General features: G+C 39.0%; 1 protein-coding gene across 4 annotated transcripts in view; it reads right to left on the reverse strand.

Moving 5' to 3' along the window:
• Positions 1 to 15,426, reverse strand: part of MTUS1 (microtubule associated scaffold protein 1) — a 91,013-nt gene that overhangs the window by 48,050 nt on the left and 27,537 nt on the right. The window contains exon 1 of one of the 4 annotated variants that reach the window (XM_009981936.2): positions 6,569 to 6,689. The exons of the other annotated variants lie outside the window; for them this stretch is intronic. Within the exon in view, the coding sequence (XP_009980238.1) occupies positions 6,569 to 6,689 (121 nt within the window). Of the gene's footprint in view, positions 1 to 6,568; positions 6,690 to 15,426 lie in introns of those variants that run through there. 4 annotated transcript variants of the gene reach the window in all.

Genomic DNA, 15,426 nt, shown 5'->3' on the forward strand with positions numbered 1-15,426 from the left:
ACAGTAATATTTGTGGAAAAAAGTGAGCTTTGATTTTATATTGGTTACACAACAAGTGGCCCATGCTTATGGCTAAGAAAAGCAAAGTCTTCTAGCCTTCTGTTTTATTTGGAGTAGAATAATTTGCAACTGGCTATACAAGTAAGTTCACTCATTCTTCTGCTGGAAGCATTTCCAATATTCCTGTTTTACTACTTCAAATATTGGAAAAGGCTTAGCACAAAGTCTGTTCTTGTAATAAGCATAAACATAACATTTTTAATAATTTAAGTGCTTCTGATATTAGCCATATTCACACATAGATTAAGAGGAAGGCCTGAAATATCTGAGAGTCTAAAAATATTATTAAATAAGTAAACTCATTAATGAGTATTTTTTATAACACTCTGCAGACTTTTCTACTGAAGGACGGCTAGTTCTCTTCAAGAAAAGGATGAGCTTTCATTAAAAGAATTTCACCACAGATGTTCCCAGCTGTCCTATTTCCTGCCTAGCTAGAAGTATTTCCAAAACATCACATACAAACTGTTTACATGAGCATCTTGAGGAAGAACTTTTACTTGCTATAAATATAAAAGCAGCATACTACCATGACAAGAAGTAGCAAAAATAAATTTAAGCAGAGTTGAACACAGGACCCAGGGTTATTAGCGCCCTTGCAACAACCACTAGACATCAGTAAAGATTATACCAATGGAAGGCTCATAAATAGCAATTGTAAAGAAATATCTCAATCAGATACAAGCCAGGCTATTTAAGGTGGGTTATATCTATGTTTGAGTATGTGGACAGTTAAACTGAATAGGACTTATATTTTTTTAAAAAGAAGATTTAAATATTTAGGTTATACTGCTGATACATTCATTTTTCAGAAGATCAAGTGCTATTTTCTTCTCCCTGTAGAATGGAGAACAGAAAAAGTGCTCCGTGACCACGAAAAGGTAACGGGGATGAGCACTGTTGGTGGACATGGTTAGAAAGGCACTGGTGATACCACTAACCGTAATTTAAAGCATTAATTAGTAGTCCTGTGGCACTATTTTACCATATTATCATGGTAAAAATAATTGCTTAACCTTCTCTTAAAAATAAGATTTAATTCAATTAAATCTTTGACGACACCAGCACTCCATTGCACCACAGACAGCAGACACATCTAAAGAAGAACAAATAGAGGTACAGGTGAACTTAGCCAGCTTGACCAATGCAGCCTTTGCTGACTTTTGTTCTGGGGGAAAACAAGCCAAGAGAGATAGGATCTGCTTGCAAATAATTTTCAAATAAGTTAGTTTTTGGTATGATACTGGGCGAAATAGTCAAGAGCTGTTTAAAACACCAGCACTTTTCCTAAAGGCATCAAATCTATCAACTTTGGATCTAGGTTCTTCCTATACATCACACCACTCAGGGATTAGAATTTTTTAAAATAATAAAAACAGTGGAGACACTGCGTCATTAAATGACACTAAATTAACAGCCAATCTATAAACAGAATTTGTCATCTCTTGCCATTGATTGCAATAAGAGCAGTAAGTGTGGTCCCAATCTATTCAGTACTGCCTCCACAGTACTTAACATACAATTATATTTGATTAATTGAAGATGAAAGAAATCTCTTTTGCCTTCCACCCCCTTCCACATCAAAGTTTTCTGTGCCAACAAAGAAAGAAGAGTAACACAAAACAGGGAGACAATTAGCCGTAAATACTGAAAACGTTGCATTCTAGCAGTGAAATTTCATGGTGTCGTTTTCCTCAAAAAAGCTATTGTTTTATGCCTTAGAAAGTTCAAATAAAAAGGACTGAATAGGTAGTAATGCTTTATTTGCCTGAATGCTGCAAGCCATCTCTCCTATGGTAACCGATTCATTTGCACAAGCTCCAGAACTGGTAGAGGCAGCTTTTAAAAGTTTAAGTCCAGTTTCACCACACTGGAAATCCCACGAAGTAATTTAAAAGCTATTCAGGTTTTAAAGCGTAATTGTAGCTGTCTGTTACTTTCAAGCACCAACCTACTTCACAGGAATAGAAGTTGCAGCCAGACTCTTTTTCACCTATCAGACATATCATGTGGGAACAAATGCACGCTTAGAATATATAATGATATTAGCAGAGATAACTTGCGAGGTCTTTTGTATTTACTCTCCAATTAACTATTCTTCTATGAAGTTGAGCTTGAAGCAGCGATTCCATTTATTTCATGTTGACAGGCATCCTTCACGTATAATTAATCTGTTTAAGTGAAGGAATAACAAAATTCAACATCACTCACTACAGTGGAGCCAGAACGCAAAAGCTGCCATGCATCTGCTCTTCACAGCACTCCAGTTCTTTCTCCAAAGATTTTCTTTAAGCAAAGCTCCTCATTTACATTCATTTTCACGCTTAATCAAATATATGCACAGTTTAAGTGTTAACATCAGGTATAAGTTATTGTTTTGACTTTGGTGTGGTTTTTGTTGGTTTGTGGGGGTTTTGGTGGTTTTCTTCATTTTTCTTTTAATTGCTCCTTTCTGCTATCCAGGCTTCCTTCAAAAAGGACTAACATTACCTTCATTTTATAACTATTGTAAATGCATCAATTAGATGAGACCTGTATAGACTTCAAACTACACTTACAAACTCCAAAACACAGAGCCCTGCCACCTGAAAATAAGAGCTATCACCTAAATGCCTACTGAAGCTATGACCTATTAAGATAAAAAGCAGGCACATCAGGCAGATCATTTAGTACCCAAGCTTGAATAGATTATGTCAGGAGCAAAGAGTCTCATTGACTTCAACAGGAACATGACTAAATCCAAAATCCCCCATGACAAATGGTTTCCAGCTATTCAACTTCTTTTGCTCAGAACAGATAACTTGGGTTTACTTCTGTTTGTCCTCTGAGACACCTCTTATTCCCAGTAAGACAGAAACTAGGTTTAGTAAGCAATGGAAGTTACCAGAGAGATAAGACTACTAAGTATAGTTTTGCTTAGGGGAAGAAGAGAAAGAGGAAGAGCATCAAGAAGTGATGGATGAAAACATTTTGAGACCAAACAGTTCACCACAAAAGCAACAGTACTGTTCAGTATAGAATCCTTGAAAAATTCTAAACAAAAGGCACAATAGCTTTGGCTTCCATTTGCAAAATTAGTTCCTTGTCTAGCATTTTATCCTTATGTAAGAGAAAACATCAGTAACTCAAAATGACTATTTTGAATCATTGATAAGATAATGTCTTTCTCTGGCACTACACACAGAATCACGCAGAGATGATGATTTACTGTGTCACACAACTGATGCATGAAGAGCATAAAAGCACTTTAGTTACTCTTTGGTAAAAATCCTTAAAGGTTTGATAAAGGCAGCAAATAGTGTATTTCATCACTGAAAGACATTGGTTCATGCTTAACTCATATCTATCATGTTTATGCAGTTCTGAAGCGTTGAGATTTTTGTTGTAGTTACTTGCTACAATTAAGTTTTACAAGTCACAGGATAAAGTATTTCCTGAAGTGTTTCTGTGTTTCTGTTTTGCTGAAAAGGACACTCATTATATACAGCTAACAATGCAGGTGTATTATACTTCCAGTAGCTCAGAAAAATGACACTTCGATGTCTGCCTGCACTTAAAGGGAGAAGAAACTTCTGGATATGATGACCTTGAAGTAGTGTAGAGCACACAGTGATGAAAGTTAGACACTAGGTAACAAGCTGAACAACCTTAAGAAACAATTCAAATTTCACAGCAAATTTCCTCTGGATTTATTCCACTCCTAAAAAAAAAAAAAACCAAAATTTTACTTGATTTTCCCTGAACAGGCTGTATGCTTATGCTGCAAGACATTTGAACTGCTCCAGTTGCTTTGACACCTCCACAGGGACAAGATGTAAGCAGTGCAAACGCACTCCAGATCAAGGATCCACTTCACTATAAATGCAACGACTAATCTGGACTAACTCAACATCAGTGGAAACAATTGTATGTCCAGCCATGCCACATACTGTGAAGGAAGTGCAGCAGGCTGCTGCAAAGCATCCTCAAGTCAGAATGAAAACCCAAGGGTGGGAGTTCCATCCTCTTCCTCCCAGTAGTGCTTACATCCTTACTTCACCAAGTCACTGCACCGCAAACTGTCAGCCAGGACATGGTAACAGAAGAATCCAACTTGACTTGTGCTCTAGACTACTTAAACTCTACATTTCAATAATTGCCATAATTATCTCAAGGATGCCCTACACTCACACAGGGCAGTCTGTCTAGGCTATTATGAAAGGGAGCAAAGGATGAAATTCATGATAATGCTGATTAAGGGTGCAATCTACACCAAAACTGGAACTGAATGTTGCTTACATAACACTCATACATATTCACATTCCTGCGTGGACCATGAAATTCCTTTTTTCAATTACTTGCTCCCTTATTTGTTGACACGGTCCCTAGTATGTTCTATTTCTAATTGCTTATGTGACCTTGGAAAGAAGCCACATGCCATTTTAATCCAATTAAACCCCTAAAAGAAAAGATACTTATTCTGGTACTGCAAAATCAAATATGGCTCCTCCTGGCATTCAAAAAAAAACCACCAACAACCTTTTTTGCTTGTGATAAACATTGTCATTGCCTGATCTACTGTTGCTGAGTCTTATGAACCTTGAAATAATTAACAAGCTTCGATGCATTCCACTGTTTCTAAACCCACAGTACATCTATACATATTTGCACTCTCCACTACAGAATACGACCTGGTTTTCAGATGGCCTACTTTTTTGGTATATTCAGCTCTAGCTAACCACTGGTCAGCTTTCTGCTAACGCACTGACTTCCTACAAGAGACAGGGACAGCAAAGCAGAAGGGGGAGGGAGACCAGGCAAAAAGCTCTCCAAGCTTTCGATGCTATACCATTAGCCTGTACATACTGCGCATAAAGAAAACACACAGAAGGTCTTTTCAACACTTCTAATTTAGTGAAGTGCCACTTAACTGGAACACAGGACTAGCAATTTATTTTACATGCTGTATTTAACAGAGGCATTCTGCAGGCAGGTTTTGCTTTCACATCCACTCAACAAAACAAAACCACGAATAGATTCTTATAATTGTAAAATTGCCTTGATTCATGCACTGACATCTATTTTTATTTTTCAAAATCACACAAATTTCAGTAGGAGTTAATGAACATTTGGAAGACTGGATATCATCTTCTCCCCCCTCTCTTTTAGGATTTTTATCCCTGGAATACATGCTTCATGCCATTAGCAACATCATAGATGTAGGTATATGCACAAAAACATCCATAAGAACTTTTAGCATCAAAGTATTTTAATCACAGCTTAAAGCTATGCAAGCAAGCTGTGAGCAGAAGTCTATATTATTTTGGATAGTTAGCCTGTATTATGTTAATAACTGAATTTGTCATCCAGGAGGAACTCAGAAACCATATTTACTTTGCCAGGGATAAGTCATGACAAGGCGAATGGCTTAAGCTGCTATGTGAAACGCCAGTAGAGCAAGGAAAGCTGACTGGCACAACCGAACTTCAAAAAATAAAAGCAAAGAGGGTGGCATTCAAGAGAGAAAGGAAATGCCTGACAGGAGGAGCTTCTGCAAAACTCATTTATGTAACTACTTGCTCCTACCTAAGTAAAATGCAAAAAAAAAAATCACAAATAGTGCAGTGGAGAAAAAGACTTATGTAATACGCTGGCTGCCATCATTTTCTCTAGATGTCAAGTATCTTAGCTAAAAACAAACAAACAAAAAACAATTGCCACCCTCTGCCAGAACAACACACAAACACCCTGAAACAAAGCTCAGCTTCCATAATCTTGTTCCTGTTCCAGATACTTGCTTTATTTACTTTACCTGCCACTGAAGATGAAAATCAGGTCAGATGCAGCTGAGAATTTTGTGTGTGTGTGTTTGTTTTCTTTGTTGTTCTGGGGTTTGGGGGTTCTTTTTTTGGACGAGCGGGGTAGTTTTCTTTTGAACACACACAGGCACTCGTCTTGAATGTCTCTAAAACTTCGTACTTTTTAGGTTTGTATCAACACAGTGAGCATAAAAGTTTGCTTGTCCTACTTGCAGATAAGACATGTTTAACATGACATGTATGATAACAGATGGTTACATGTAAATATTCAAATATTTCTCCCAGACAGAAAGACACATCTTGACAGCCTGTATTCATTCTACTTCCCTCTTAGCTTCCCCCCCCTCCCCCCCCCCCCATCAAAGTATAGAAAAGACAGCACTCCTAGCAGATAATCATTAAAATGATTAGATAAATATTTAATAGCACAGACTTCTTGATACTATTTTTGGACTTGTGGGAAGAGCAAATTCCCATTTGCATTTCATAAACAGAAGAACCATCTTCCAACGAGCAGCTCAGCATGGGTGCATGCACACAGAGACTCAGAACATGAAACTACTTTGCTCAGAAGTCAGACTTCTGTATGAAATTCGAAAACTTTCATGCCCAGTATGGTGTTTATTTGCTAAAAATAAGCTGCTGTTGAAGTAAACAAGATATTCCCTCAGTGCATCCTCTAATCATTATATTATAAAAAACCCACAAACCTGTATGAAATATAACAGTGCTTTTCTTGTAGCCAGAAGGTAGACGAATGTTTCGGAGCAACCCCTTTGCTGTCAGTCGTACACGCATGTTGGATAAGGAAAATTTCGGGGACCATAACATGTCTTCAGTGCAATTGGAAGATAAACAAGCGAGAAATAGCCTCCATGTACTGTCACATACTATGTTTTTAAATCACTACTGGCAGAAGTGAAGCTGTTCTTGCTAAAGAAAGCAGGCTTGAGGAAATAATCAAGTCTCCATTCCTTTGCTTTTATTCCTTATGCACAGATAAGCTAAAAAAAAATAATCAGTAAAAGCAGATATCCACAGCGTAAATGCTGCTGGCAGCTTCTCCTCACCAGATGTTGTGGAAACAAAGCTTGTCCTCAGAATAAAACCGACTTAGTGATTCGGAAAACCAACAGCCTCTGAATTGCATCGCAGTGTTGATGCTTAATCTGCTATGGGACTCCGTGGGGTTGGGAGCTAGAAAAGGGAGGAGGAAGATGAGGAGGGAGGAGGAGGAAGTGGGTGGTCTCCCCAGCTGAATATATCATCCAGCAATGTCACAGACCATGTACTTGTTCTTTGGAGACTGTTAGTGAGATATATTTGAATATTCCTGGAGGCATATTTCAGCTCTCTTCTCCAAGAATCCTTTCAGGGTGTATTTTTTTTTTTTTAAACAGTTTCTTTCAATTGACATGACTTTATCAAAACAGATTTATCAGCTGTCTACCAGTTTCTTTTGACATAATATTTAATGTCAACATTTAAAGTCTTAACAAATCCACAAACAGTCTGTTCTCTAACAACTTCTCAGTATTTGAGATCTCCTTAAGGGAAATACTATTTAGCTTGGCAGCTCAACACTGCAGATGCTTGTTTCTCAGAAGCCAAGCAAGGAAGCAGGCATCAATTTCATATTAAAACAGATCTCTGTCAGCTGGGTTTTGAAGGCACCCAAACATTGTAGCAAACAAATAGCCTTACAGGAGTTTCTTCTAAATACTGTCTCCATATTTAATTAGCCCTCTTAATAAAATAGTTCTTACTACCTGATGAGCTCGAAAGTTTTGCATGTCCCCTGGTCCCTTTCAGCTGTCACTAGCAAAAATAAAATGAAAGATAGACTTAGAAACTAGAAAATAGAGGAGTAACTGTTTCACAGAGATTAGAAAACGTCACATTCTTCACCTACAACACGACTATAAATACTTGATCCTAGGGCACTCCAGACGTGCACTGGCCACCCTCCTGTGTAAAGCGAAACATTTCACTCTTTGCCTGCAGCCAGTAGCTGCCTTGCTCAGCTGCTGCAGAAGCAGAGACCACCCAAGTATCTCAGCCAACGCAGAAGACAAGACAGAAACAGCTCATACCTTCTTTTGGGTTGCTCCAAGAGCTGCCCTCCACAGCCTTTGTATCTTTTTAGAGACAACAAAATTAGGTACTTTTCCATTGGTTCTGCAGTTCTACCATTTCACCGAACTACAGCTAGAGCTCTCTAGCACCTATCCCTCTGATAGCTTTTCTAGTTCCAGAAACCATTAACCCAACTTGCTCTGAAGCAGGTATAACCCAAAGCAAACATAATCACACTGACAGGTCTCATTCCAGTGGTGCCTCACCTGTCTTCTCCTTACCCCGAATCTATTACGTTTTAATACTACATCTTACTTGCTCAAGACACATTTCAAATTCTCTAGCGCTTATTTACCACACCAGCTAGAACTAAAAATAGCATTTTGTTGCTTTATCCTGCTCTCTGGGTATCTCTGACATCACATTGGCCAGTGCAGTGACAAAAAAGCAGCTCACTAAGTAGAGCAAAAGAGCTGCAGCCCAGCATTGAGACCGTCGGACCCGTCAAGCCATCCCCCACAGCGCACTGCGGGAGAATACTGCTCAATGTTTTATGATCATGTACCAAAATATTTATTTCCCAGCACCACCAACTCTGAATTGCTATATACATCTTCGGTCCACACAAGACCATTCAAAATAAGTACAAAGACAGTAAATAAGCTTTTTTTTGTTTGGTTCCCAGGGCAGCCTCTGCACACAGCAGGGCATGCATGTCATTACTGCTATAAAATTCTCATCTATTCCTTCTAGTCTGAAGAGCTTTGGCACTAGTAACGTGTGTTCACCTAACTTTCCAAGAGCCTGTAGATCCACATCCTCTCCTAATCCAGCACCACTATCAAAGGCATTGCCTCCTTTCTGTGCTGGAAGATGATTACGTTTGGAAACCACGCTCAGCAGTAAGTTGGAAGGCTTGTTACAGTACATAACAGTAGCCTTGCATATTCATCACAGTTCATTAGCCCATCTCTTCAAATACTGTATCAATATTGTCAAATCCTATCCTAATGAAAGCATCTTGAGATTTTGACCAGGTTTTCAAGTCAGTGCTCAAACACCATTCAATACCCATCCACATCAGGTTTTACCTCTCTGCCAGGGCACCCACTGGAACTCCCTTTTGTTTTCCGCCTGCCCTCCCTGGCTCCTCAAGGGAGGGACTGCTGCATGAAGTATATGTTCTCTTACCACCCCAATTTGATGCTCACAAAGGTGGAAACAGTCCAATTAAGTTAAAAAAAAAAAAAACACACAACAAAAAACCACACCCAATCAACAACCCCTCGACTCTCCCCATCCTTGCAATGGTGCCTGGGAGAAGGATAAAGAACTTCTCATCAGCCTGTAAAACTAGAGAAGCTGAAGTACTCCACTGAAACTGTAACTTCCTTCCTAGGAACAAGAGCTAAAACAAAGAATCCCTAGAGGGCAAGTGTGATGTAATGAACTCGTCTGGAGACTGAAGAAGGAATGAATCACCAGACAAAGTATAAGCAGATAAAAAGCTCAATATAGACATAAAAGCCCTTGTAGCAGAGGCCAAAACTCCTCTTAAAAGGATACATAAATACGATTTTCACTGCCTCCTCTTTCCCACCCTTTGTCTACATAGAAATAGGCCATGAAGAAACAGATACATCACAGTATCAATTTTTCAAGAAAACTTCTGATTTGAGGAAAATGCTTTTTTAGCCTCTGGGGTTGGAGTCCTGCTAACCCCACAAATCTAAAACAAGTCTGCTTTATACAGAAGTAGGACCTGACAACACCAATAAAAAGCAACAGAGGCATGTCAGTCCCATCTAGCACCCGGCCTCTGACAGCAGCCAGCAAGAGGACCGCCCATCCCTATGCAAACAGCTCTCAGGAGAGCTTTAACTCCCAGAGAGGTCCCTCCAACGTAGGGTTGCCAGAGCTCTACGTTACACCACGGTACACTCCACCACAGTGGTGGCTGTGCATTCGCCAGTGTCGTTTCCTCAGCTCAGGAAAACAGCACCTCCAAGCCTGTGCCTGTGCTCCTACAACCATCTAGTGCCCAGCGCTAGCAAGGTACAAAGCCAGGACATGATTCATGGGATCCTAACACAGCATGCCAGGGACTTTCAGTCTACATTTCATGCATAATAGGAGGGTCACAGAGAGGGCTTTTTCTATCCTGACATTGGATAACAGTGATGGAAAACAGCACCACAAAACATCAGAATAAAATAGGAGGTGATATACAGCTCAAACAGAGGACAAAAGGACTGACATTTTATTTGCTAGCACCTTACTGCTGGCTTGTCTCCAACTCCAAGCACAAAACTGGTGGCCAACTTGGAGAAAGAGGCTCTACCCCATTATGACCATGTAATTTAGTCTGGGTTGCTAAATGCATCAATACCTGATGACACAATCAGATTGACGGTGGGGCTAGACCTATTTTAACCCCAGTAGATTTAGCATATCTGCCACTCCCTGGGAATCTTTGCTCCTTTCTTGTCATATTGCTAAGGGCACTGGCATCCGTAGGCTCGTCAATCCAGCCTCATGAGGCCAACTCTGCAGCATCTGTATACGTTTCTGCTGTTTCTGTTACTCTTTCCACATCCAACAATCACAGTACAGTTAAGTGTCTCATTGCAAAGTCGTCTAAATCAGAGACTCTGGTCTTTAGATCCAAGAAGCCCACGCAGAGGACAACTGGCTCCTTGTCATAAGACAGCATGGGCAGTGCAGAGCAGATGGATTTCACTGGCATGCTTTAATCCAGGAAGAACAGAGAAGTGACTACTTATGCAAAGAGAGACATGAGAAGCAGGAACCTACTAAGAGCCAAAGGGTCATCTGTGTCCTCGTTTTTGTTTCCGGAAGACGACTGTCCCTCTCCGCTTTTCTGTGCCCACTTTTCTCTAGCCAGTGCTCCAGTTTGAAAAGCTAACCTTCCTGCAGGCAACAATACTCGCTGCCATGCCAAATGCAGCTTGCAGCTTCAGGATTTATTTTAGGCTCCAATCCTTACCTGAGGAAAAAAGCAAACCTCTTCCTGCCTCAGAGCGGGACCTGAGAATCCTGAATAATTTAAGTTTGTTCTAGTACACAGCAGCTTTTAACCATTATAAATTCAGCAGCCTGTCAAACAGAGGGGACGCTGCAGTGGATTTCCAGGCAAACAGCTACAGGAATCAGGCTGATTTGTCTCTCACGCAACAGTGGTGGCATTTACAGTGTCTGTGTTCTTTCAGAATTGAGAATGCAACAAACCATCGCAAGAATAATTTAAACTTACAGGAGCAGTAAGTTGTTTTCTATGTGTCGGATGTCCCTTCCAAAATGGCATTTTTGTTAGACTGCCTCAGTCAAAATCCTACAGTGTTTTGCAGAAAAACTGTTACTTGACAACAGTGAATAATGTCACTATTATTAGGACAGCATGCCTTAAGATATGAAGTTTCAATGATGTAGCCAGATGCGTCAATAAAACCAACTACATCTGTGCTAGGGACTTCTGCTGTTCTATAGCAAGCTAGGTGTATACATGAGTCCTTGTGAGCTCAGGCTCCAAAGAACACAGGAAAAAAAAAAGTTTTACTTAAGGCCACAGCTTACAGATCTATTATTTATTTATTCACACGATACTGATTTATATGTATTGTGCAACTGTTCCTCATCTGTGGCCTCAGAACAACAACTAGGACCCAGACAGCCTCTACTGAAAAGCAACATTGCAAATAAGGACAATTAGGCAAGTATATCTCCTAAGACATGTCAGTATTTTATCAACTCTGGTTTACAACTCCGAAGGTTCACAGAGCAAATTAAAGACAACTCACAACAGATATGTTCCACTTATCTCTGTAGGCTTTGTATGTTCTTCATAGCTCCAAGTGTGCAGACAGAAATGCAGACATATATTCAGTTTACCACATGGTGAACTGTCTTTGACACACGATCCATGAGTTTCATGTTCCCGGGACTGTTCCACGGTCTTTCAAGTATTATGTCAACTTACCTCCCTAACAGGGGTCAACAACAACAGTATGGGCAGCTACTGTATCTGCTGAAAAATGTCTTGAGAAATATGCATACAGAAAGGACTTAAAGAAAGCTGGAATGAACAAGTCAGAGGACTTCAAAATAATTATTTTTAAAAAAAATATTGTTAGGGGACATCAAGAGTCATCTTTGGGATATCTCACACACCTCACCTCAAAGGTAAGGAAGAAATCCAGTATAATGACACCCATTATTCACTGTTTACTGCAAACACATAAAACACTGTGTATAATCTAAAGAACTCCAGAGAGTCAAAGAAAAAAATACAAGTCTGAGAACATCAGAAGAGATCCATATCTAAGTTTAACTGGAGAGGGAAGAGACAAGAAGATAGCAGAGGAAGAACCAAGTACTAGGATAGCCTTTTCAAGAAGGTGACGTAATTCAGCACTGCACACAGAAACTCAGGTAGGAATAACATCATGAAAACAGTTTGCTACCAGTACAGAACCCTGATGGTCAGTCAAAGCTCTAGTTTCCTAACAAAATAAAAAATTATTGTCCCCTTAATTACTGAAAAAAATTAGTAAGAATTTACATGTTTTAAACATAGTTCAGATGGAATAGTAATAAAAGCACTATCTCTGGCTAATCCTAACAATGACATCTATAATTTAAAGCCACTAGGACAGACTTCCATGCTAGAAAAGCCTTGAACTCCAGCTCTCAACACTGGGAAATTTTCTTTAAGCATCCCTTGGACTGAGCTGATACAATCTGCGGATATCCATTTCAGCTGCCCCCTCTACTCATGCAGAGGCTGACCTCTTCAATATTTAGAGGAGCGTGAGAAAACTGCAGCTCTCTGTTCTTCTCTTGCGTGGCTTGTTATTGTGAAACATCAAAATAAATACCATGGAAGAGAACTACAGACATTCCTCCCAACATCAGAATAAACACCACAGAAGTAAACTACAAACATTCCCTCCATAGAAGGTCTGCATACTTCCATGTCACCAAGAGTGTGGAGTATGGCTGTGCAGAGCAGGAGAGCAAGTTTCTCACATAAGTTTGGAATTAAAATAATAATAAACATCTCTGAAACATCTAACTTAAAATCCAGAACACAGGTCCTTCCTTAAAAGCATTCACAGAAGAAATGGACCTCATAGTGTGAAAAACATTCAGGTTATGCAACAACAGGCCTTAATGAATGATGCTCTGTTGCAATAGGAAAACAGAGGATCCACATCAAATCCTCATGCTGGGGTTGTAACAATACTCCCAACATTTTCAGTCCACTGATTTGAGAAATTCCCAGCAGAATACCATCATCTGAACAGAGCTGGCCCACGTGTTACTCCATAGCAAGCCTTGAGGTTTTGAAATTCACTGGCTTTTTTGTAAAGATACCCGTTGAAGGCACAGGTAGCAGTGCTGATTTTCGGCATGGAACAAGAGACAACTTTCTCAAGAAGTGCTAATTTTCAGAAGATTAAGTTTGGGAAGAACACTAGGAACACGCACGCAAATACACTGATATACTTACTTGACAGCTGAAGAGACCACTCTGGAAGATATTAAGACTATGTCGTCTGTGTTTCATTTTTTTGCATCCTATTCTCTACTGCGACAAACATACTATGTATCTAAAAAAACCCGCATGTATTTAAAAAAAACCTAAACCACTCAAAATAGATTACTTTGGAGTTTAGGGTGGCATTTTCTGAACATCAGCACCAGCCATTGCACTTTGAAGACTTCTGGAGCACAGTAGTTCTCAGCCAAGGAACTGAATCCTTAGACCCACCTGTTGTACTGTACTTTATTTGGTAATGCTGGAAAGATCTGGCCAAAAAAGCAACAGCTATTGGGTTTCAAACGTTATTTCAGGTTTACAGACACTCCCTTAACTCTTCAAAAGAAAAATCATTGTATTTCCCTAATGAACACATTTAATAAGAAACTCAGCTTCACATAGATTTAGATTAATTCTGCATTTGTTTCTATACAGGTGACATAATGAAGACCTGCTTTTATAGTTGGTTTACATGTAATAGCTATAACACTTTAGCTTTGCTGTCTGTTTATAAGAATTTTCCTTATTAGCCTGAAGGCATTCTAAGGCTAGATCGCATGAGACAATTAAGTCATTCAGATAGTCCTCATAGTTCACATAGACAAAAAATCATCTAGAAAAAAAAAAGATTATAGCTGGGTTTATATCACAGCTAGAGAGGCAACAAAATAGTCCAATGAACAGTACCAATATCTGCAAAACATGCGTAAGCTTGATCTTTTTTCCTTTTCAAGACATAAAGGAAAAAGACTAACTTATTCAACTCCTAGAATTTCCAATCTGTAGAATATTAAGTATCTTCATTAAGCTAATAATGAATGTAATCTTGTTTCTTCTTCACCCTACAGAGTTTACAAACTGTTCAAGTTTTTCTGCAAAATTTCCAGGCTTTCCTTTTGGAGAGAGGGCTAAAGACAGAAAATCCGACTAACTCAGCTTGTTTACAAAAGCTGAAGCTTTTAACACAAAGGACTGAGAATTCAATCTCAACACATCTATACTGAAATTCCTGGTTAGAACTAGTCAGAGATGCTACCTTCTGCAATGTGGAAGACCTGGAACAAAATCCTCCCTGCTTTTTTCTTTGCCTGGAGTGCTTTAAGCACTGTACAAACTACTAGCTGTTAAAAAGCAGAATCTTCCTCCTGGTTTTAACTTCAGTGCAGAAGATAGCTAGTTTATTCCAGTGAAAGAGCTTTAAAATGTTTAAGATATCTACCCTTCAAACCATTTCCTATAAGATTCTTAAGGGAACTTACTTCCTGTGAGCTGCAAAGTACAGCATTAGAAGATACTGAAAGAAAAGCAGAGTTGGTTCAACAACAGGAGAAGTTTTACTTTGTGGAAAATTTCCACATTACCATAGAATGTTGTCAGTTTTGTGGTTTTTTTGTGGTTTGTTTTTTTTTTTTTTTAGCGGATACATGAAACTTAAAATTACTATTTAGACAATACTGATATAGTTTGTTCAAAAACTGCCATGTAGAGCTCTGCAACATGTACCCTCTAACAGAATTGCTGGAGGGGTTTTTGAAGGGGCTTTTTGTGTCTTTTTAAAAAACTGGTTTAGGACCTCCGGGATTTTTTTAATATGAATTTTTACGCCTTTTTAGAGGCAGTTTTGCCTCTAATTCAAAATTCTGTCTCACGAGAAGCAAAGTTTTTAGTAATATTTACATTAAGACGTTACAGTAAGCGCACAATTAATTCTTACTTCAAGTTAGCAAATTAAGAAGTGTAATTAAACATATTATGACCAAGAAAGTAATTTTGCCTAAGCAGTGCTGAAGGAATATGTCACAGAACTTGCAGAAATTATTTGACCCTCTGGAATATCACCCATAAAAAAAACCACAGAATGAACAAGAAGGAGCCTTGTGAATGTTTTAACATGAACAAGGAATGAACAGTTACAAATAGGTAAATGTCTCC

This window comes from Tauraco erythrolophus, chromosome 5 (assembly GCF_009769465.1).
Source record: "Tauraco erythrolophus isolate bTauEry1 chromosome 5, bTauEry1.pri, whole genome shotgun sequence".
NCBI classification, from domain to species: Eukaryota; Metazoa; Chordata; class Aves; order Musophagiformes; family Musophagidae; genus Tauraco; species Tauraco erythrolophus.